This window comes from Garra rufa, chromosome 10, assembly GCF_049309525.1.
Source record: "Garra rufa chromosome 10, GarRuf1.0, whole genome shotgun sequence".
Taxonomy (NCBI): Eukaryota; Metazoa; Chordata; class Actinopteri; order Cypriniformes; family Cyprinidae; genus Garra; species Garra rufa.
Window position 1 is genome coordinate 39,421,334 of NC_133370.1, and position 19,989 is coordinate 39,441,322.

At 45.2% G+C, this 19,989-nt stretch overlaps 1 protein-coding gene across 2 annotated transcripts in view; it reads right to left on the bottom strand.

The window, feature by feature from the left end:
• Positions 1-2,683: 2,683 nt before the first annotated feature.
• The window catches only part of gpt (glutamic--pyruvic transaminase), a 45,054-nt gene continuing 27,748 nt past the window's right edge, over positions 2,684-19,989 (bottom strand). For both annotated transcript variants that reach the window (XM_073849262.1, XM_073849261.1), the window contains 6 exons: positions 16,320-16,399; positions 8,546-8,682; positions 8,192-8,366; positions 6,743-6,898; positions 6,548-6,660; positions 2,684-3,341 (listed from right to left, as the gene is read on the bottom strand). In XM_073849262.1, coding sequence (XP_073705363.1) covers positions 3,251-3,341; positions 6,548-6,660; positions 6,743-6,898; positions 8,192-8,366; positions 8,546-8,682; positions 16,320-16,399 — 752 coding nt within the window. In that variant the 3' untranslated portion in view covers positions 2,684-3,250. The remainder of the gene's footprint in view (positions 3,342-6,547; positions 6,661-6,742; positions 6,899-8,191; positions 8,367-8,545; positions 8,683-16,319; positions 16,400-19,989) is intronic.

Here is a 19,989-nt window from a genome sequence, read left to right on the forward strand (position 1 = left end):
GAGATGATGAAGGTCACAGAGGCCATGACGGAGCTGCAGCAGCAACCTCCAAAGATGGAAGCAGGGTACTGGAGGGCTGAGGTGGAGTGACTGAGGGCAGAGGTGGAAGCTGTGAGGCAGCGAAGCCAAATGGAGCCATAGGGGTGACCTAGCTGGAGCTGATGGTCTGAGGGAGCCTGGCAGAGCTAAAAAGTCTGATAGTTGCTGCTGGAATTGAGGGTGAACCGACAGAAGGCAGGAGTGGACGGCTGTAGAGCAGCTTGAGAGTAGCAGCGGTGGCAATGTCTGACCAAGGTGGGCCGATGGTCCGTGGGAGCTTTGCCAAACTGAGAGTGCGATGGTCGCTGCTGGAATCGAGGGAGGAAGGAGCGAGGCAAAGAAGTCAGGGCACTGGGCTGAGGTGGAATAAAGGGATTTGAAGCTGGAGGTGGAGCCAAGGGATCCCCACATCTAGGAGCAGCTAGCTCGCAGCAGGTCCAAGGGAAGCCACGCCACTGAGAGCATGGGCTGAGGTGGAGCGACTGAGGACAGAGGTGGAAGCTGAGGGACAGCAGAGCCTAATAGAGCCATAAGGGTGGAGGGCTGGAGAGCAGCAGACGGTGGTCATGTAGTGGCAATGACCATCCTAGGTAGAGCAGATGGTCCTTGGGACCCTGGCAGAGCTGAAAGTCAGATGCTCACTGCTGGAATTGAGGGAGCAGAGGTGGAAAAGTCAGAGAAATGGGTTGAGGTGGAATTATGGGATCTGAGGCTGGAGTCAGAACCAAGGGATCTCCACGCCCAGGTGGAGCCGATGCTTCAAGGGAGCCTGGCAGAGCTGAAAGTCCAATGCATGCTGCTGGAATCAAAGGAGGAAGGAGCGGAGGTGGAGGAGTCAGAATGACAGGCCGAGGTAAAATTATGGGATCTGAGGCCGGGAAAGAAGAGCCAAGGGATCCCCTCGCCCAGGAGCTGGCTCACAGCACGCCTAAAGTGAAGCCACACCACAGAGAGGAGGCTGAGGAGGGACTAAGGGGCTGATGGGGGGCAGTAAGGACTGGGTGTCAAGAATTTTTGAGGACTGAAGTGGGGCTGGTGTAAGCATTTTCGGGACCAACACTGAGCGGCAATCCACAGGACACCAGCAGCCAATCCAAAAAAGTGGCATAGCTCCCTTGAGGATCCTTGAGGAGGAAACTGGTCCTTGCTGGTCCAGTGAGCAAAAATGTGCAGAGGCTGGGAAGTTCTAGATGTGAGATAAAGAGTCAATGTGAAGTGTATGTTTATTAAAACTAACGCTATGATTCTTTTTTTTTTTTTTTTGTTAATGAAATGGTGAAATGCGGGTGAAGTGACTTGGAGCATCTCTGGAGATGAAGTTCATGTGTTCATGTCCTTGTATAATGAGACGTAAGTAAGTAGAGTAAGTGTAGAAGATTTTTTAATGTTTTTAAAAAGAAACAGTAATACTGTGAAATATTACAGATTCTTTGATTTTTTTGAGTAGCTAAAAACGAAAGCTAAATTATTTTAATATGTTGTTTATATATAGTATTTCTTTAGTTACAGACTTGACTGAAAATAAAAAAGGTTAAATCAAATCAAGTTCAATGTGGTCTCAGGTTTTGGACCCTGTCATATAGGCCTATATTATACAGTTGGATGATGGTGGGTTTGGTAAGAAAAACAATTTATAAACAAACATACACAAAGTACACATGCTCATTAAAGACTTGCGATGTGCAAAACATTCTGAAAGCGTGATTGTCTCATGCCACATTTGTCTGTGAGCGGCTGGCAGATTAGATCTCTGCCTCTGTTGTTGCTGTCACTCCCTGTTAAGACAAGCATATCAAGAGCAATCAGTAAGCGGCAAACAGAGGCAGCATTTAGAGGCGGTCGTCAGGTGCAAAGACAAAGGCAGCGGGCGGTACGAACAAGATGCTGCTTAATTAAAAAAAACAACTCTGCCTCTCCACTGCTAATATGGGCTGACAGAGGTCAGGGACAGTATGAGAGACTGTTTCAAGTTTGGATAGACTTACTGGATAACCTCTTTTGTTATCTTAAAAATCTTCTTTTATTCTTCTGGGGAAACAGATAAGACTAGTTTCCCTTAACAGATAAAATGTTTTCAGATTTCAATGTTTCACAACTGTTACTTGGCAATGTTTTGGTATTATTATCATTATTATTGGTATCAATTATTAATACTTGTTTTTATTATTGTCATTATTGTTGAAAACAGTTCTGGCTGCTTAAGATTTTATGTTATTCCAAGCTTTTGAGCAGTGGTGCACATATATGTGGCATTGCATTTACTAAACATTCGTTTTTGTGCAAAAAAATTGGCAGAAAATGGCTGTGGAATGTCAGTGTAGCAGTTAAAATCAAAGCATTTCTCACAGAGCGCTGAACAGAGACAATTAGCTTTGAAAAGTTCTGAAATGTGAAGTTTGCAAAGTTTATCTCATCCCATTATGTCTCTTAACCCATTAACAAAATGACTCCATCAAAGAATGAAGCAGTTGGGCTTCTCAGTAGTGTGTCCTTCTGTGTGGGAGAAAGACAGAGTTGTTACAAAACAAGGCTTCAATTCAAAAACATGATTATGTGTGATTTCTGTGGTAGTGTGTCCTCTAGTGGTAGGGGGTTTGAACAAGAATAACGTGTCTACCTCTTAAAACAGCACACAGAACAAAAATGTTGTGTATATTGTATTATATATGCCGTATAATCAATCTGTTATTTACACATGCATAAATGTTGTAGCATACATTGATTCATGAATGCATTTAGAATTACAATGTTCACAGAGCACTAAAGGGAAAAGTGCAAAATCAGTTCAATACCCATACTTTTCATTTTACTATTCACGCCGCACACTAACATACATTATACATCAAACCACATTAAGAACATCTGAACGTTCAGGAATTGTTCAGGACTGTTTTTCAAAAATATATAATTATTTTGTTAAAATCTTGTGAAAAGTGAAATCAAGTTTTGCTATTTCTACCTATTGAATGTTAAAATGGTCATATCAAGCCCATAAAGATAGTTTTACAGTACAGTCATTTATCCTCAGCTATAAGGCATACAATTGTGTAGGCATACAGTGACAAGGGTGCAGATTAGTGTCCATCAAGGTTCAAGTGAGGTGATTTTTTGGCCACATTCTGACCAAACGTTAAGATGTGAAAATTGTAGTTTAGCCCTTTTAGTCAGTTGGTTGTAGTAGAAGGGAGGTGATTGGTTGAGGTAAACCGGTTCAAGAATACTGCTGAGTGAATTTCTGATGAAATTCCTTCAGTTTGTTGAGCATAATCTTGAGCTTGTCTGTTGGAGGAAGGATGGTCATCCTGATGGATCAAAGAACACAGAAGAGAAATTGAGAGGAGGGAAAGGAAGTTCTATTTAATGTCAGAATATATACAGTAGTCAAAATTTTCCAATGATGACTATATGATTTGGAGATCTATCTTTTTACACTAAGAACAACTAAGGGACTCTCTCAGTTTCTTTAGATAAGTAACTATTACAGAAGGTTCAAACGCTCACTGATGCTTCAGAAGGAAACACATGACATTAAGCCTGGGGGTGAAAACTTTTTGAACTTGAAGATCAGGGTAAATTTAACTTATTTTGTCTTCTGAGAAACATGTAAGTATAGCTTCTGAAGGGCAGTACTAAATGAAAAAAATATGATATTTAGGCAAAATAGGAAAAATGTACACATCTTCATTCTGTTCAAAAGTTTTCACCCCTCTTAATGCATTGTACTTTCTCCTGAAGCATCAGTGAGTGTTTGAACCTTCTGTAATAGTTGTATATGAGTCCCTCACTTGTCCTTAGTTTGAAAAGACGGATCTCAAAATCACACAGTCATTGTTGGAAAGGGTTCAAATACAAAAAAATGCTAAAAAACCAAAGAATTTGTGGGACCTAAAGGATTTTTTCAAAAGAACAACGGACAGTTTAATTGTTCAGGACAAACAAGGTACTTATGAACAACTATCACTAGACAACAACAAAAAACAGCTGTGGACATTTACATAACAACACAGTAGGGCTGTCCCCGAATAGTCGAAGATTCGATGCATCGATATGCGGAGCCTGATTCGACCACCGATCTCACAGTCGAATCTTCGCGGGTGAAACGAGCATCATACCATTTTGCCAATACGGGGGTGCTCAATGTCTAATTGCACACAGAACTACTGGTTTTGTACGGTTATATTAAGTTATATACAGCCTTTGATTATGATAATGCAGTAAAAACAAAAGTGAAAAGAAAGAAGCGTTCAATAAATATTTTTAACGTGTTTGTGAATAAATCCAACCACCCCTGTGACTAATTTAATTTTCACTTTCCCTGATGCATGACGAGATGAGGACCATCTTGACGGCAGGGATGGCGGCGATCACACCGAACGCGTTTTTGCAGTTGGAGGCGCCTCTTTTTAATGGTTTTCTGTTGGCAGTGAGCGTTCTGCACGCTGTTTATGCGCCCCCGGCGCCTCGCGTTTTCGCCGCCTGCTGCGCCTCGCGTTTTGCAGGAGCGCTCTGAGCGCCTGAAGTTGAAAAAAAAAAACAACTCTGAGCGGAAAAACGCCCGACGTCATTCGCGTTCTTTTCCATTGTCCAATCGAATGAATGGAGAAGCGGGCCTTCTGTTGTGATGGCGAAAGTTTACCGTTGCTTAAAAAGTCCGGAGACTCCAAGAAATGGAGGAGAAACCTTTGGTGTCTATCGTGGGTAACCCGGAGCTGTATTATTTAGGGTTTCTGCTAATATGATAGTTTACTTAACAGCAAAAAACTAAGATTTTAGAGCGCTCGCGCTATAATCCTTTGAATTGACTGACAGGACAGCTGTTTTGGTCGTTGCTTAGCAACATAAAAAAACCGCAGCACACTGCTCTTTCATTAAAAGTCACCAAAAAAGGCAGTGCTGTGCGCCTCGCGTTTTTAGAACTAAAAGAGGCGTTCTGTGTTTTTATTTAAACCTAAATAAGTTTGTCTGTCAGTTGGCAGGCAGTTTTGGTCGCTTATAAAATAAAATAAAAATAGTTTTACCCTCCTGCTGACTATAGTGTCGTGCCCCTCCCAACCCATTCACACACGCACATAAGCCTAGATGATTCGACTATCGGTCGACTATAGAAAGATTCGAAAATTCTGATTCGACTATGAAAATTCATAGTCGGGGACAGCCCTACAACACAGTATTAAAGGGTTACTCCACCCCAAAATGAAAATTTTGTCATTAACCACTTACCCCCATGTCGTTCCAAATTCGTAAAAGCTTTGTTCGTCTTCAGAACACAATTTAAGATATATTGGATGAAAACCATCAGCTTTTTGACTGTCTCATTGACAAATAGCACTGTCAAGGCCCAGAAAAGTATGAAATACATGGTCAAAATAGGCCATCAGTGGTTTAACTATATTTTTACAAAGCTACTAAAATACTTTTTGTACACAAAGAAAACCAAAACAATTGTGTATTCAACAATTTGTATCCGTGTGTTGCGGCTGAACAGCGTGCGCTGTTTGCGTCCAGTGGATATTTGCCAAATGGCGCTACAATGACGCGTAGCAGAGTCATTATTTTTGTTTTCTTTGCGTACAATAAGTATTCTCGTAGCTTAGTAAAATTATGGTTGAACCACTGATGGCAGATGGACTATTTTGACGACGACTTTCATACTTTTCTGGGCCTTGACAGTGCTATTTGTCAATGGGACAGTCAAAAAGCTCCTGGTTTTCATCCAAAATAACTTAAATTGTGTTCTGAAGACGAACAAAGCTTTTACGAATTTGGAACGACATGGGGGTAAGTGATTAATGACACAATTTTGTATTTTGGGGTGGAGTAACCCTTTAAGAATCGTTTGTATGTAAACTTTTCAATAGGGTAATTTTTATAAATTCAATTATTATGTTCTCTTGTGGACTATATGTAAATATATTTTATGTGAAATATCTGATTCGGGTCAGTACTAAATAAAAAATAACATGCATTTTGTATGATCCATCTTATTTTGGTAAAATAATTCCCATTTTGCAGATTCTGCAAGGTGTATGTAAACTTTTGATTTCAACTATATGAATGAATGTGAAAAAATGTGTGGTGTGACAAATATTTTATTTTATTTTAACCAAATAGCCCATGTACTGTAACTTCTGAGCTTAACAGCACGTATAATAAAGTCGGCATGAAATAAAAGTCACCCTATCTATTTGCTAAATACTATTAAGGATAAAATAATGAATAATTAATTGTTTGTGTTAATTTTTTTGACATAACTCAAACCTTCAAGTAAAATGACCTAAACCTATTTTACCCAGTTGTGTCATAATACAGGAGAAAATATCTATTGTGACTTCCATTTCATAGCAAGAACTAAGAAATGTAGTTTAAAACAGTTTTAGATGAACTAGAGCACTGCAGGACTTTGATGTCACTGCTCAATGTTTCATGTCAACTATCCGTATATCATGTGTCAACAATTCCTTTTACAAACCATGAGAATAATGTTTAAAACTCTTGAGGACGCACACACCTGAAGTGGTAAGTGCCTTCTCTCTGACCAAAACCACTGCCAGGAACGAGACAGATCCCGGTCTCCTCCAGAAGTTTCATGCAGTAGAACATGTCTGGAGCCTGACCCTTCGCCTGTATTCACACACACAACAAGCCATGAAGCAAGTAAACTAGGCCAAGCAGAAGACATAAAGATCATGTGACATAAACCAACCTTAGCTTCATTGATGGCGCGTTCAGGTAGTGTGATACGGGGGAAAGAGTACATGGCTCCCTGCACAGGGTTACAGCTGATGCCTGGAACTGAATTCAGAATCTCCTCAGTCAGTTTGGCTTTTTCAGCCAAGGCACTCAGAATGGCTGTTCGTTCCTACACAAGACAGAAAAAGAGGACTAAATATAAGAAAGGAGACTGGGATACCAGCCAATATGGTTAACTGGATTATACACAGCTAAGTGGGTGCAAAACACCCAGCCTTTCTTACAAAACCAGAGGAAAATTGTTAAAACCTATGTCTGTATTTGTACTTAAAGGAGAAGTTCACTTCCAGAACAAAAATTTACAGATAATGTACCCTTGTCATCCAAGATGATTGTGTCTTTCTTCAATCGTAAAGAAATTATGTTTTTTGTGGAAAACATTACAGGATTTTCCCTATATAGTGGACTTCTACGGTGCCCCTAGTTTGAACTTCTAAAATGCAGTTTAAATATGGCGTCTATCCCAAAACTGGCCCAAATGTGGTTGTAAACAATCCCAGCCAAGAAAGAAGGGTCTTATCTAGCGAAACCATTGGTTATTATTTATTTATTTTTTACAATTTATATACTTTTTAACCTCAAACGCTCGCCTTGTCTTGCTCTGCCTGAACTCTGCTTGCTCTAGTTGTAGGATGATTTTGAAGTCAGGAGAAAATGAGATGGGAGTTCTTTGACATACCCTAACTTGAACCGGAATACACAGAGTTCAGGCAGAGCAAGACAAGACGAGCATTTGAGGTTAAAAAGTAAATAGATTGTAATTTAAAAAAATAACCGATCGTTTCGCTAGATGAGACCCTTCTTCCTCGGCTGAGATAGTTTACAACATCATTTGGGATCGATTGAAGCTAGTTTTAAACTGTATTTTGGAAGTTTCAACTCGGGCACCATAGAAATCCACTATATGGAGAAAAATCCTGAAAAGTTTTTTTCAAAAACATTATTTTCTTTACAACTGAAGAAAGACAGACATGAACATCTTGGATGACAAGAGGGTGAGTACATTATCTGTAAATTGTTGTTATGGAAGTGAACTTCTTTAAAAGGTATTTCATCAAAAATATTTAAATTTGTGTTCCAGATATGAACAAAGGTCTTGTTTGTTGGGTTTGGAAAGACATGAGGGTGAGTAATTAATGGCAGAACATTCATTTTGAGTGAACTGTCCCTTTAACTGAATACAGACAATGAAACTGAGCAACTGACTATCTTTTCTTTTTATATTAAAAGGGATATATCACTAATATTCTGTCATCATCTACTTATCCTTAATACAAACCTGAATAATTTCATTTCTTCTGCAGAACACAAAACAAGTGTTTTTTTTTTCATATAATACATCAATGAGATTTTGGGTCCAACTTTCATTATATTCACAATAACTTTCTTTAAAATATGGCACCTTCATGAAGGTTTGGTAGGAGGGCTCTCCTGGCTGAGGCGAGTTGACCACCAGGTCCATGAGGGCTTGTCCAGGTGCAGGCGGGCACAAACGCACTGATACCAGCTTGGTGAGCTGAGCCTTTACCTCTAGGTCCATGTTGATGATCTCCATGTATCCTCCTCGAAAACCACATCTGAAAGTATGTGTTTGTTTATGTTACATCGTATGGTCTGGATGAACTCAAACCATCAACATGTCAGGTATTCTTTAATAGATAGATTCTTTTGTGAAATACTTTTATACAACAGGGCCATATGTCACACCATACCAAGTTTCTATGTGAAATGATAAGTGTGATAGATGTGTACTCACTCTCCCATGTAGCACTTAGAGGTGGAGTGGAATGATGCCAGCTCTACTTTACTTGAGTACTCTGGACCCATCTCAAACAGCACTTTCTTGAAGGAGTGAAACTCACAGCCCTCTGCATACACATTATCCTGATACACCTATGAAAGAAAGGGGGTTGGGGTTTATTTTTAGTCTATTTCCTATCCTAAAAAAGTTTATCTTGCAGAAATGAACAAAAAAAATCAGTCTTTATGTATTTCACAAAACTTCAGCATTTTATTCTTAATAAGTGAAGGCCACTTTTTAGGTTTTTTTACCCAAGTAAAGTCTCTGAGAACGTCTCAGGTTACGTATGTAACCCTGGTTCCCTGAGGGAACGAGACACTGCGTCCTGAAACGCTGTGGGGGAACGCCATTGGCGGGCCGCACTCTGAGTCATGTCCAACGTCCAATGAGAAACGGGAGTGACGTCACAGGCGCGGTGACGTCATCGACCAGGAAGTATAAAAGCACGTGCGTTTGAAGCTGGCGTCAGCTCATAGGCATGAAGCGAGCGCAGCAGGGATGCGGGAATTATGGTCCGAGACGCAGTGTCTCGTTCCCTCAGGGAACCAGGGTTACATACGTAACCTGAGACGTTCCCTTCCGGGAACTCTACACTGCGTCCTGAAACGCTGTGGGGAACGAGGTATCAACGTCCCCATAATTTCCGCACCCTGCCTAGTGTCTGCTAGAACAAGGGGGGAAAAAGACAGCGTTAGTACATTACAAACCTCAGCCTGGGGATCCTGCCAGGACATGGGTGGTAATACATCTCTGACTGTGGAGCCCACCAGATCAGAGGGAAAGAGACCTCGGCCCTCGAGCCCACGAGGTCATGTCATCCTTCGTCTGGTCTCGCAAGACCGAGAAGGGACAGTGTCTAGCAATACTTACCTGATGAGACACTGTAGTAACTCCGCCTGGTGATCTTGCCAGGACGCGAGTGGTAATCCACCTCTGTCTGTGATCCATCACCAGACAAGAGGGATAATGAGCCTCGGCCCTCAGGCACACGAGGCTAGGGTTCTCAACCGCTGCCTGTCATGAGACCAGCGCAGGGGGAGAAAAGCTCCTCGGCCCTTGGGCACACGAGGAGAGATGTGGTCCTTTGTCTGCGTTACAGCCAGTACAAGAGGGACACAAGAAGTGCCTGGTGATCTTGCCAGGGCACTGGAATTCATCTCTGTCTGTGATCAGCCACCAGACAAGAGGGATAGAGTAGGCCTCGGCCATAGGCACGCGAGGCTAGGGTTCTCAACCGCTGCCTGTCATCAGACCAGAGCAGGGGGAGAAAAAGCTCCTCGGCCCTCGGGCGTACGAGGAGAGATGGTGGTCCTTTGTCTGCATTACAGCCAGTACAAGAGGGACACGAGAAGTGCCTGGTGACCTTGCCAGGGCACTGGAATTCATCTCTGTCTGTGATCCACCACCAGACAAGAGGGATAAGAGACCTCGGCCCTCAGGCACACGAGGATAGGGTTCTCGACCGCTGCCTGTCACACGACCAGTGCAGGGGGAGAAATGCTCCTCGGCCCTCGGGCACTCGAGGAGAAGTGGCGATCCATTGTCTGCGTTACAGCCAGTACAAGAGGGACGCAAGAAGTGCCTGGTGACCTTGCCAGGGCACTGGAATTCATCTCTGTCTGTGATCAGCCACCAGACAAGAGGGATAGAATAGGCCTCAGCCCTCAGGCACACGAGGCTAGGGTTCTCAACCGCTGCCTGTCAACAGACCAGCGCAGGGGGAGAAAAGGGGTTCCTCGGCCCTTGGGCACGCGAGGAAAGATAGTAGTCCTTTGTCTGCATTACAGCCAGTACAAGAGGGACGCAAGAAGTGCCTGGTGACCTTGCCAGGGCACTGGAATTCATCTCTGTCTGTGATCCACCACCAGACGAGAGGGATAAAAAGACCTCGGCCCTCAGGCACACGAGGATAAGGTTCTCAACCGCTGCCTGTCACATGACCAGTGCAGAGGGAGAAAATGCTCCTCGGCCCTCAGGCACACGAGGAGAAATGGTAGTCCGTTGTCTGCGTATAGCCAGTACAAGAGGGACATAGGAAGTGCCTGGTGATCCTGCCAGGACACTGGAACTCATCTCTGTCTGTGATCAACCACCAGACACGAGGAATACAGGCCTCGGCCCTCGGGCACACGAGGCTGGAAGGAATGTAGAGGGGAGTCATACGCCTTTGTCTGGGGAACTTTGCCAGAACCAAAAGGGGTAAAAACTCTTTTCCTTACTCAAAGGAAAGCGCCTTTGACCTCTTGAGCCTAGCCTTAGTGCTAGGGCTGAAAGATGACTGAGCCCGGAGTGGCTCTGAGGTCTAGTTCGTAGAATCTGACGAACGTAAGAGGTGAGGACCAACCCGCCGCACTGCAGATGTCCTTGATTGGGACACCTGCCATCAGAGCTTTGGAGGCTGCGACGCCTCGAGTTGAGTGAGCCTTGACTCCCATCGGGGATGGGAGACCAGAGGACTCGTATGCAGTAGAGATGGCATCAACGATCCATTTACTGATAGTAGGCTTGGAAGCCGGGCACCCCCTCTTAGGGGGGCCGTAACAGACAAACAATTGCTCTGATTTACGCCACAGGGCAGCTCTGTGGACATAAGTGTCTAGTGCTCTTACTGGATACATTAAGTTATACTTCCTCTGGTCGTGCTCCACGAATGGAGGAGGATAAAACGCTAGCAGCGTTATTGGCTGTGGTGTTACTGAGGGGACCTTGGGTGTGTACCCAGCTCTAGGGTAGAGGAATGCTTTGGCCAACCCTGGGGCAAAGTCAATATAGAAAGGGGCCACTGAAAGGGCCTGCAGGTCACCGACTCTCTTAAGAGATGTTAGTGCCAACAGCAGTGCTGTTTTTAGGGTAAGCATCCGATCGGAGGCCTCCTCCAGAGGCTCGAAGGGAGGCTTACACAGCGCTTCTAATACCACAGCCAGGTCCCATGTAGGGACTCTCGGTCTTGCACGAGGCCTCAGCCTGAGTGCACCGCGGAGGAAACGTGAGACCAGGGGGTTTCTGCCCACTGACAGGCCGCCCTGAGGGGCGTGGTAAGCCGATATAGCCGCCACATACACCTTCAGGGTGGAGTGAGCTAACCCAGCGGACAAACGAGTTTGCAGGAACTCCAGCACTGTACCAATCGGGCAGTGGACTGGGTTTGAGTGGCGTTCGTGACACCATGACGCAAACAGGTTCCACTTTAGGCCATAAAGTTTCCTCGTAGAGGGAGCTCTGGATTGAAGGATGGTCTCAGCAACCTCGGTTGAGAGACCAGCTTCTATGAGTTGTGCCCCCTCAGGGGCCACACCATAACTTCCATTTCTCTGGGTGGGGGTGGCGTATTGTGCCCCCAGCCTGAGAAAGAAGGTCGCTCCTGACGGGAATCTCCCATGGAGAGCCGTCGAGGAGGGCGATTATATCCGAGAACCATACTCGGGCCGGCCAGTACGGGGCTACTAGCAGCAGCCGTACTCCGTACCGGCGCACTCTTTCCAGAACTCCCGGGAGCAGAGCGATCGGGGGAAAAGCGTACAGACGAAGCCTCGGCCACGTCTGTACCATGGCATCCAGTCCGAGAGGAGCTGGAGGAACTAGAGAGTACCAAAGGGGACATTGCGATGTCTCCTGAGTCGCAAAGAGGTCCACCTGGGCTTGACCAAAGACTCTCCATATCTGCTTCACCACCTGAGGGTGAAGCATCCATTCCCCGGGCCTCAGCCCCTGCCTCGACAGGACGTCTGCTCCCACATTGAGACGTCCAGGAATGTGAACTGCTCTCAATGAGAGAAACTTCCCTTGTGACCACAGGATGATCTGGTACGCCAGCTTGTATAAGGGGCGTGAACGCAGACCTCCCTGGTGGTTTATATAGTAGACCACCGCCGTGTTGTCCGTGCGGACCAGCACGTGACGGTTTCTCAGGTCTGGAAGGAAATGCTTCAGAGCCAGGAACACTGCCAACATTTCTAGGCAATTTATGTGCCAGGAGTGATGCTGGTCGTTCCATAGGCCTTGGGCGGAGCGGCCACTCATGACCGCTCCCCACCCGGTGAGGGATGCATCTGTCGCTAGCGTGACGCGGCGGCAAGGAGCTCCCAGCACTGGACCTTGTAGTAGGAACCAGGGCTTCTTCCACATGACTAAGGCACATAGGCAGCGCCGCGTGACCTTGATCTTGCGGAATGGGTACCCCCTCGGGGAAAACCCTTTGGTTTTGAGCCACCACTGCAGTGGTCTCATGTACAGCAGTCCAAGAGGTATCACGTTGGATGCAGCTGCCATAAGACCTAACAGTACTTGGAACTGTTTGACAGTGAGTAGCAGGCCTAGCTTGACTGCATTTACTGCAGTAAGGATCGACTCTATCCGAGCAGGTGACAATCGTGCCTGCATCGTGGTCAAATCCCAGATTACACCTAGATAAGTGGTTCTCTGTTATGGAGATAGCACACTTTTCTTGGCGTTGAGTCTCAACCCCAACTTTTTCATGTGAGCAAGAACAACATCTCGATGTTGAGCCGCTAACTGTTCTGAACTGGTTAGAATGAGCCAGTCGTCTATGTAGTTGAGTATGCGGATGCCCTGGAGTCGCAATGGAGCCAGAGCAGCATCCACACACTTCGTAAAAGTTCGGGGAGAGAGCGCTAGGCCGAACGGAAGAACTCTGTATTGGTAAGCTTTGCCCCTGAAAGCGAACCTGAGAAACTTCCGGTGTTGAGGAAGGATGGAGACGTGAAAGTATGCGTCTTTCAGATCTATCGTGACAAACCAGTCCTCGGACCTGATTTGGGACACGACCTGTCTGACAGTCAACATTTTGAACTTCAGTTTTCTTACTGAGAGGTTTAGCTGTCTGAGATCTAAAATGGGCCGCAGGCCCCCATCCTTCTTGGGAACAATGAAGTACCGGCTGTAGAACCCGGCTTCTCTGCATTGAGGAGGGACCACCTCGATGGCCTCCTTCCTCAGGAGAGTATACACTTCCTGTTCCAATACCAGAGCCTGCTCGGGGCCTACCAGAGTAGGAAATACCCCGCTGAAAGGTGGCGGCCTGGCGCCGAATTGAATGGAATAACCTTTCTCTACAGTACGCAGGACCCACATAGAAATATTTGGCAGTAGTTTCCACACTGCCAGAAATTCTACTAAGGGAACCAGCATCTCGAGACTGGTCTCTGGATTTATAAGAGGATCTAACTTAGTGACCTGTAGCAGCGAACTGGCAGGATGCACCTGAAGTGAGCGCTCTCGAGACCCCCGTGGGGGTGGCGAACTCTCTGGTTCCGCTACGTTTCCGGGCGGAAGGACCAGAGAATGATGTTCGCGGGAGACTGCCGCGCCCTGTAACACCGGCAGGGTTAGCTGACGAATCTCCTGAGGGCCCCGAAGAGAGGTGGTCACCGTACTCCTCAGAGGCGGTGAGGCACCTGACTCTTCGAGAGGGGCTGCCCTCATTGGCCCTGGGCCACGACCATCAGGGCCGTTTAGCCGTGGCCCTCTTAGACTGTAGGACGACCCTCAGGTCGGGCCTAGTCTTTGAGGACCCCGGCTTGGAGCGTTGCTGAGCCCGCCCTCTAGGCCGCGCCGGAGGGGCACGGGTAGCAACGCTCCTTTTCTGGGTCTCCCTGTTTGAGGAGCTGGAGTGCGGCTGGGGCTGTTCCCGTCCAGCAGCCCCAGAGGAGAAAGTGCGGCGAGGGAGGTAGCGCTGGAACGCCGCTGCCTGCCTACGGGCCTCCTGGTGCCTGTTGACAACTGTGTCAACAGAGTCACCGAAGAGGCCGGAGGGGTGCAGGGGGGCGTCCAGGAGCGTGACCCTGTCCTTCTCTTTCATGTCGGACAGGGTCAGCCAGAGATGCCTCTCTGCGGCCACCAAGGCTGCCATAGACCGCCCAACAGCGCGAGCGGTCTCCTTGGTGGCCCGAAGCGCCAGATCAGCGGTCCTGCGCATCTCTGACACGCTCACCTCCTCGCCATCACTAAGCTCCTTCAGCAGGTCGGCTTGGTACGCCTGGAGCACAGACATGGTGTGTAAACATGCACCAGCCTGACCTGCTGCCGCATAAGCCTTGCCCATCAAGCCTGATGTTACTTTTAATGGCTTGGTGGGCAAGGACGGAGCCTTCAGGGACGATGCCAGGCCGGGAGACAGATAGCTTGCTAGTGTCTGCTCGACCTGAGGCATCGCCCTGTAGCCGTATTCCTCCATCCCCCCCACATTACCGTAGTAATCTGAGGCGGGGGAGTAGAGACGAGAGGAATACGGTCTGTCCCACGACCTCGCGATCTCTTTATGGAGGTCGGGGAAAAAGGGAAGGCTCCGTTTGGGAGGTGCTGATTTAGCCCGCAGGAAGCGCTCATCCAGCCTGCTCGCCTGGGGCTCTGGATCTGGAGCGGGTGACCAGCTGATGTTGAGTTTGGCCACCGCGCTCGTCAGCAGCTCCTCATACTGGGGTGAACGGGGGGGCGGTTGTGGGAGATCGACGCTTTCTATGTCAACCTCCTCGGAGGAAGACAGGAGAAGCGCTGACTCCTCCTCTCGGAGGGAAGGAACCGCAGTGCGGGCTTCCTCATCCAAGAGGAGGTCATACGATCCGCTGGGTGAGGAGAGAGATAGGGGATCACCCGTCTCAACTCCCTCCAGCAGATCTAGCTGCGAACCCCACGAGTGCAGCTGCCGCTCCGCCTCGACGGAAGCGGGGCCAGACCCGCGGGGAACGCTAATGAAAGCCCCCTCCTCAAAGAGGGCTTTCCGGGAACGGAGCAACCGCAGCGGCATCCGCTCACACTGCGGGCAGCCAGCCCCCTCAAGGGCTGACCTAGCGTGCTCCGCTCCCAAGCAGACTACACATAGATCGTGTGTATCCCCACCAACAATGAAGCGTTGGCAGGGAGGGACACACCGTCTATGTGGCTGCTGAACCGCCATAGATCTTTCGTTCTTAAAAGAACGTTCGTTCTTAAAAGAACGTTTTCCCCCTGGCATTTCTGCTCAAATAAAAGTAGTGCAATTGGCACTGAAAAACAGCAGAATGCGGATCAGACAGACAATAACACAGAGCGCTCTCGCTGAATGACAAAAGCTGACTATACTTCCTGGTCGATGACGTCACCGCGCCTGTGACGTCACTCCCGTTTCTCATTGGACGTTGGACATGACTCAGAGTGCGGCCCGCCAATGGCGTTCCCCCACAGCGTTTCAGGACGCAGTGTAGAGTTCCCGGAAGGGAACCTGACACATTGCACTTCAGGAGACTCCAGGTAGGTCTGGAAAATGGTGGCGTTGGAGACTAAATGGTTCCTGATGGTTTCACAACTAAGTCTTCACCTTAATTCTTCATTCTTTTGCAGTTAACATGTTATTTCTTCTCCACATGTTTATTCTGACAATGCTGACCCAATAAGCATTTCACTGTCCAATGGCCATACCTTAACTTTGCAAATTCTAGTATTGCATTAGAATTTCTTTTTGACTTTTCAGTCTGAGTTAAATCTCTTTTTTGGCTTATTTTATCTGTAAAAGAAAATGTACCTAATAATCATGCACACCTGAATATAAGTTTTTCACTTCCACCCTTTATTATAAATGATTAAATACAAAATGAATATTTATTAAGATTCATGTGGTTTGGAATTGGTAAAATGTCCTTGGGGGAAAAAAATGACCAGAATATCAACGTGCCTAATAATTATGCATGCACTGTAATATGGTATAAACACTATATGACCCCCAGTATTAACTTACCTCATCAGCCATTAGGAAGAGGTTTTCTTTGGCTGCAAATCGGATTACATCTTCAATACATTGTCTGCTTTGTACCTGACCTATTAAAAGAAAGAATAGAAAGAAATTGTTTATAAAATTCAAAAGATAAAAGATAAGAAGAAAAGGTTGCAAAAAGTTGTTTATACTATTTTTTGGATTATTATACTATGTTAAATGGGTTTGAGTTGTTTTATTAAGTCTCTTATGCTCAACAAGGCTCCAAATATAGTGAAAACTATAATGTAGTAAAAATCTTATTGCAATTTAAACGCCTGTTTAAACCTGCCAGCGAAAAGATGAAAAATATGCATTTTCGAATCATTACTCCAGTTTTCAGTGTCACATGATCATTCCTTTATCACTCTAAAATGCTAATTTGGGTGTTTATAACATTTCTTTCAGTTATTATCAAGCTGAAAATGGTTGTGCTGCTTAATAGATTTGTGTAAACCATGATACTTTTTCCAGGATTCTTTAATTAATAGAAAGTTTGAAAGAACAGAATGTATTCGAAAATGAATTGTGTGTCACTATTGATCACTTTAATGCATTCATGTTGAACAAAAAAAAAACTAAGTAAAAAACTTTTTTTTGTATGTATACCTTAAACCCAATATAAGCCATTTAACCTATGACTTAACCCAGACAAAACTAAAATATTTTATATAATATGTGACTGTGGACAACAAAACCAGTCATATATATATATATATATATATATTTTTTTTTAATATGAATATAAATATTAGTGGTGGGCCGTTATCGGCGTTAACGTGCTGCGTTAACGTGAGACTCTTATCGGGCGATAAAAAAAAATATCGCCGTTAATCTATTCTCAACGTTGGGTTGTTGAGCTGGGTCTAAACTACGCAAGATATGATGACTTTCACCTTGATATTTTAGCGCGGATGACGTATACCTAGTCGAATTGCACTGTAGGGGGCGAGAACGAGTCTTCAACTTCTGTGAAATTACCACATCAAATGAGACGTGCTGACATTGATGCAGTTATGAAGCCGCTTCAGGGCAGGTGCGTTGCTAGACCCTTTTTACTGGGGCACGTGAGTTATAATTTACTTTGATAATCCCGAAATAAAGACATTAAACTATATGCAACAACTGAATTGACGCTTCTAAAAGCAACGCAGTTTAATGGAAGACTATGTGCGCAGAAATCCATGCCCGGATTGATTGTATTTAACGGCAACGCGCATGTCGTGCAGCCTTTTGCGCAGAAGTACTTGGTTACACAAGTTTGTATAGGTAATTATGTTGTAAATGCAATTGTCAAGCAGTTTGTGATGCATTTTGGAAACAGGAGATGAGCGCCTGATCTAATGCGCCACCTGGCCCGTACTCGAATACTTACTTTTAGTCATTATTTGGGTAGCACGCATATTCTGAATGCCTTCAGCAGAATTCAAATTAGCCATTTTAATCTAGATTAATCTAGATTAATTCCAAGATTTAATCTAGATTAATCTAGATTTAAAAAATTAATCTATTCCCACCCCTAATAAATATGTTTTCTGGCATTTTCTGTAAACCAAGGCTAGGATATACACCTAAGGTGCTCTCCACTCCTTTCAGAGTACAGGTGGTTACGCTTTCTACATTTCCTCCATCAGATGAGGACCAGGAATTAGTGCTGTTCTGTCCCATCAGAGCACTGAAAATCTATATTGAGCGTTCTGCCCCATTTAGGAAGTCAGAACAGCTCTTTGTCAGCTTTGGTAACCGCTTGAAGGGCTTCCCTTTATGAAGCGGAGACTTTCCAGGTGTATAGTTGACTGTCGTACTAGCATACTCTTCTTTGGGTCTGCAATGTCCCATTGGAGTATGGGGCTACTCCACTAGAGGCATTCCTCATCGTGGGCATGGTCTAGTGGGGTGTCACTGAAATCTGTGCGGTGCGGTGGCAGGCTGGGCCTCGCCGTCCACTTTTGTAAGGTTTTATAACCTTGACGTCCCTGCCTTACAAACCAGGGTACTCTCTGCTTAAGAACGTGTATACTTGTCACCTAAAACCAGGGCTGTAGGGGGAGTTCTTGACCGTAGGCACGTTCAAGCTCCTCGAGCCAGTATTTGAGCGCTCTAGACCCCTGAGGCGCCTAAGCTGTACGAGTCATGGAAAGATCACTAAGGCCAGGCGTAACCTCCCTGTAGCTTAGCCCAATAGTGCCTGATAGTATTTGTTATGCTTCTCTATGAGCCTTACATGCATATGTATGAAGTACATATTTCTGTCGTTCCTCTACCTGGCATGGCATGATTGTACTGGTTCCTATACGTCTAGCGACGCAGTACGAGTGTAGTATCGGCAGGGAACGAACTTGGTTACTAATGTAACCTCGGTTCCCTTAGATATGGGAACGAGTATGTATCTATCTGCTTTGCTAGCCGTGCCAGGTACAGTGCCTTGCAAATGTATTCATACCCCTTCATTTTTTCACATTTTGTTTTGTTGCAGCATTATGTTAAACTGCTTTAAATTACTTTTTCCCCCACATCAATCTACATCTCATACACCATAATGACAAAGCACAAAACAGGTTTGTAACAACTTTTCAAATTTATTAGAAAAAAAAAAACTGAAAAGATCCCGTTGGATAAGTAACTTTAACTTTTATGTAACCATAACCATATTTATTAACCATAACTTTTCTGGGACACTTGAAATTTAGCTCAGGAGCATTCATATTGCTTCCAGATGTTACTACACTTCGAGTGGAGTTAAACTGTGGCAAATTCATTTGAATGAGTATGATTTAGAAGACAAGGAAATATTGTTGCGCTCAGATGAAGGCTAATTGTAAGTCCAGGTGCGTGAAAACCAATAAAGTAAAGAAGGGACTGTAGATGGTTCGCACTTACCATCTTTAACAAAAAGAATCAATTATTTAAATAATTGATTCTTTTTGTTGAGGAAAGGAAAGGAAAGGAAGTGAGGTGAGGCCAAGAATTTGTGCTCTGCATTTAACCCATCCAAGTGCACACACACACAGTAGTGAACACACACACCCGGAGCAGTGGGCAGCCATTGCTGCAGCGCCCGGGGGGGATCGGTGCCTTGCTCAAGGGATTCACCTCAGTCGTGGTATTGAGGGTGGAGAGAGTGCTGTACATTCACTCCCCTCACCTACAATCCCTGCCGGACCTGAGAATCGAACCTGCAACCTTTGGATTACAAGTCCGACTCTCTAACCATTAGGCCACGGCTGCCTAAGACTTAAAGACTTTGTCTAGTTTAAAGACTTTGCTTAAAGACTTTGTCTAGTTTAAAGACTTTGCTTAAAGACTTTGTCTAGTTTTTCAGAGTGCGAACCATCTACAGTCTCTTCTAATGAGTATGATTTAGAAAGGCACACACCTCTCAGAAAAGTTCTAACAGCTGAAAATGCATATCAGATCAAAAACCAAGTCCTGAGGTCAAGATAACTGCCTGTAGAGCTCAGTGACAGACTTGTGTTAAGGCAATGATCTAGGGAAGAGTTCAGAAAAAATCTGCTGCATTGAAGGTTCACAGAAGCATGTAGCCTCCATTATCCATACTGCCCTACAAAGCAAAAATGCAGTAACCACGCCGAGTGCAGAACTGAGAAAAATGACTTTAAAGTTATCCTGTCATCCAGCCTGTAATCCAATTACT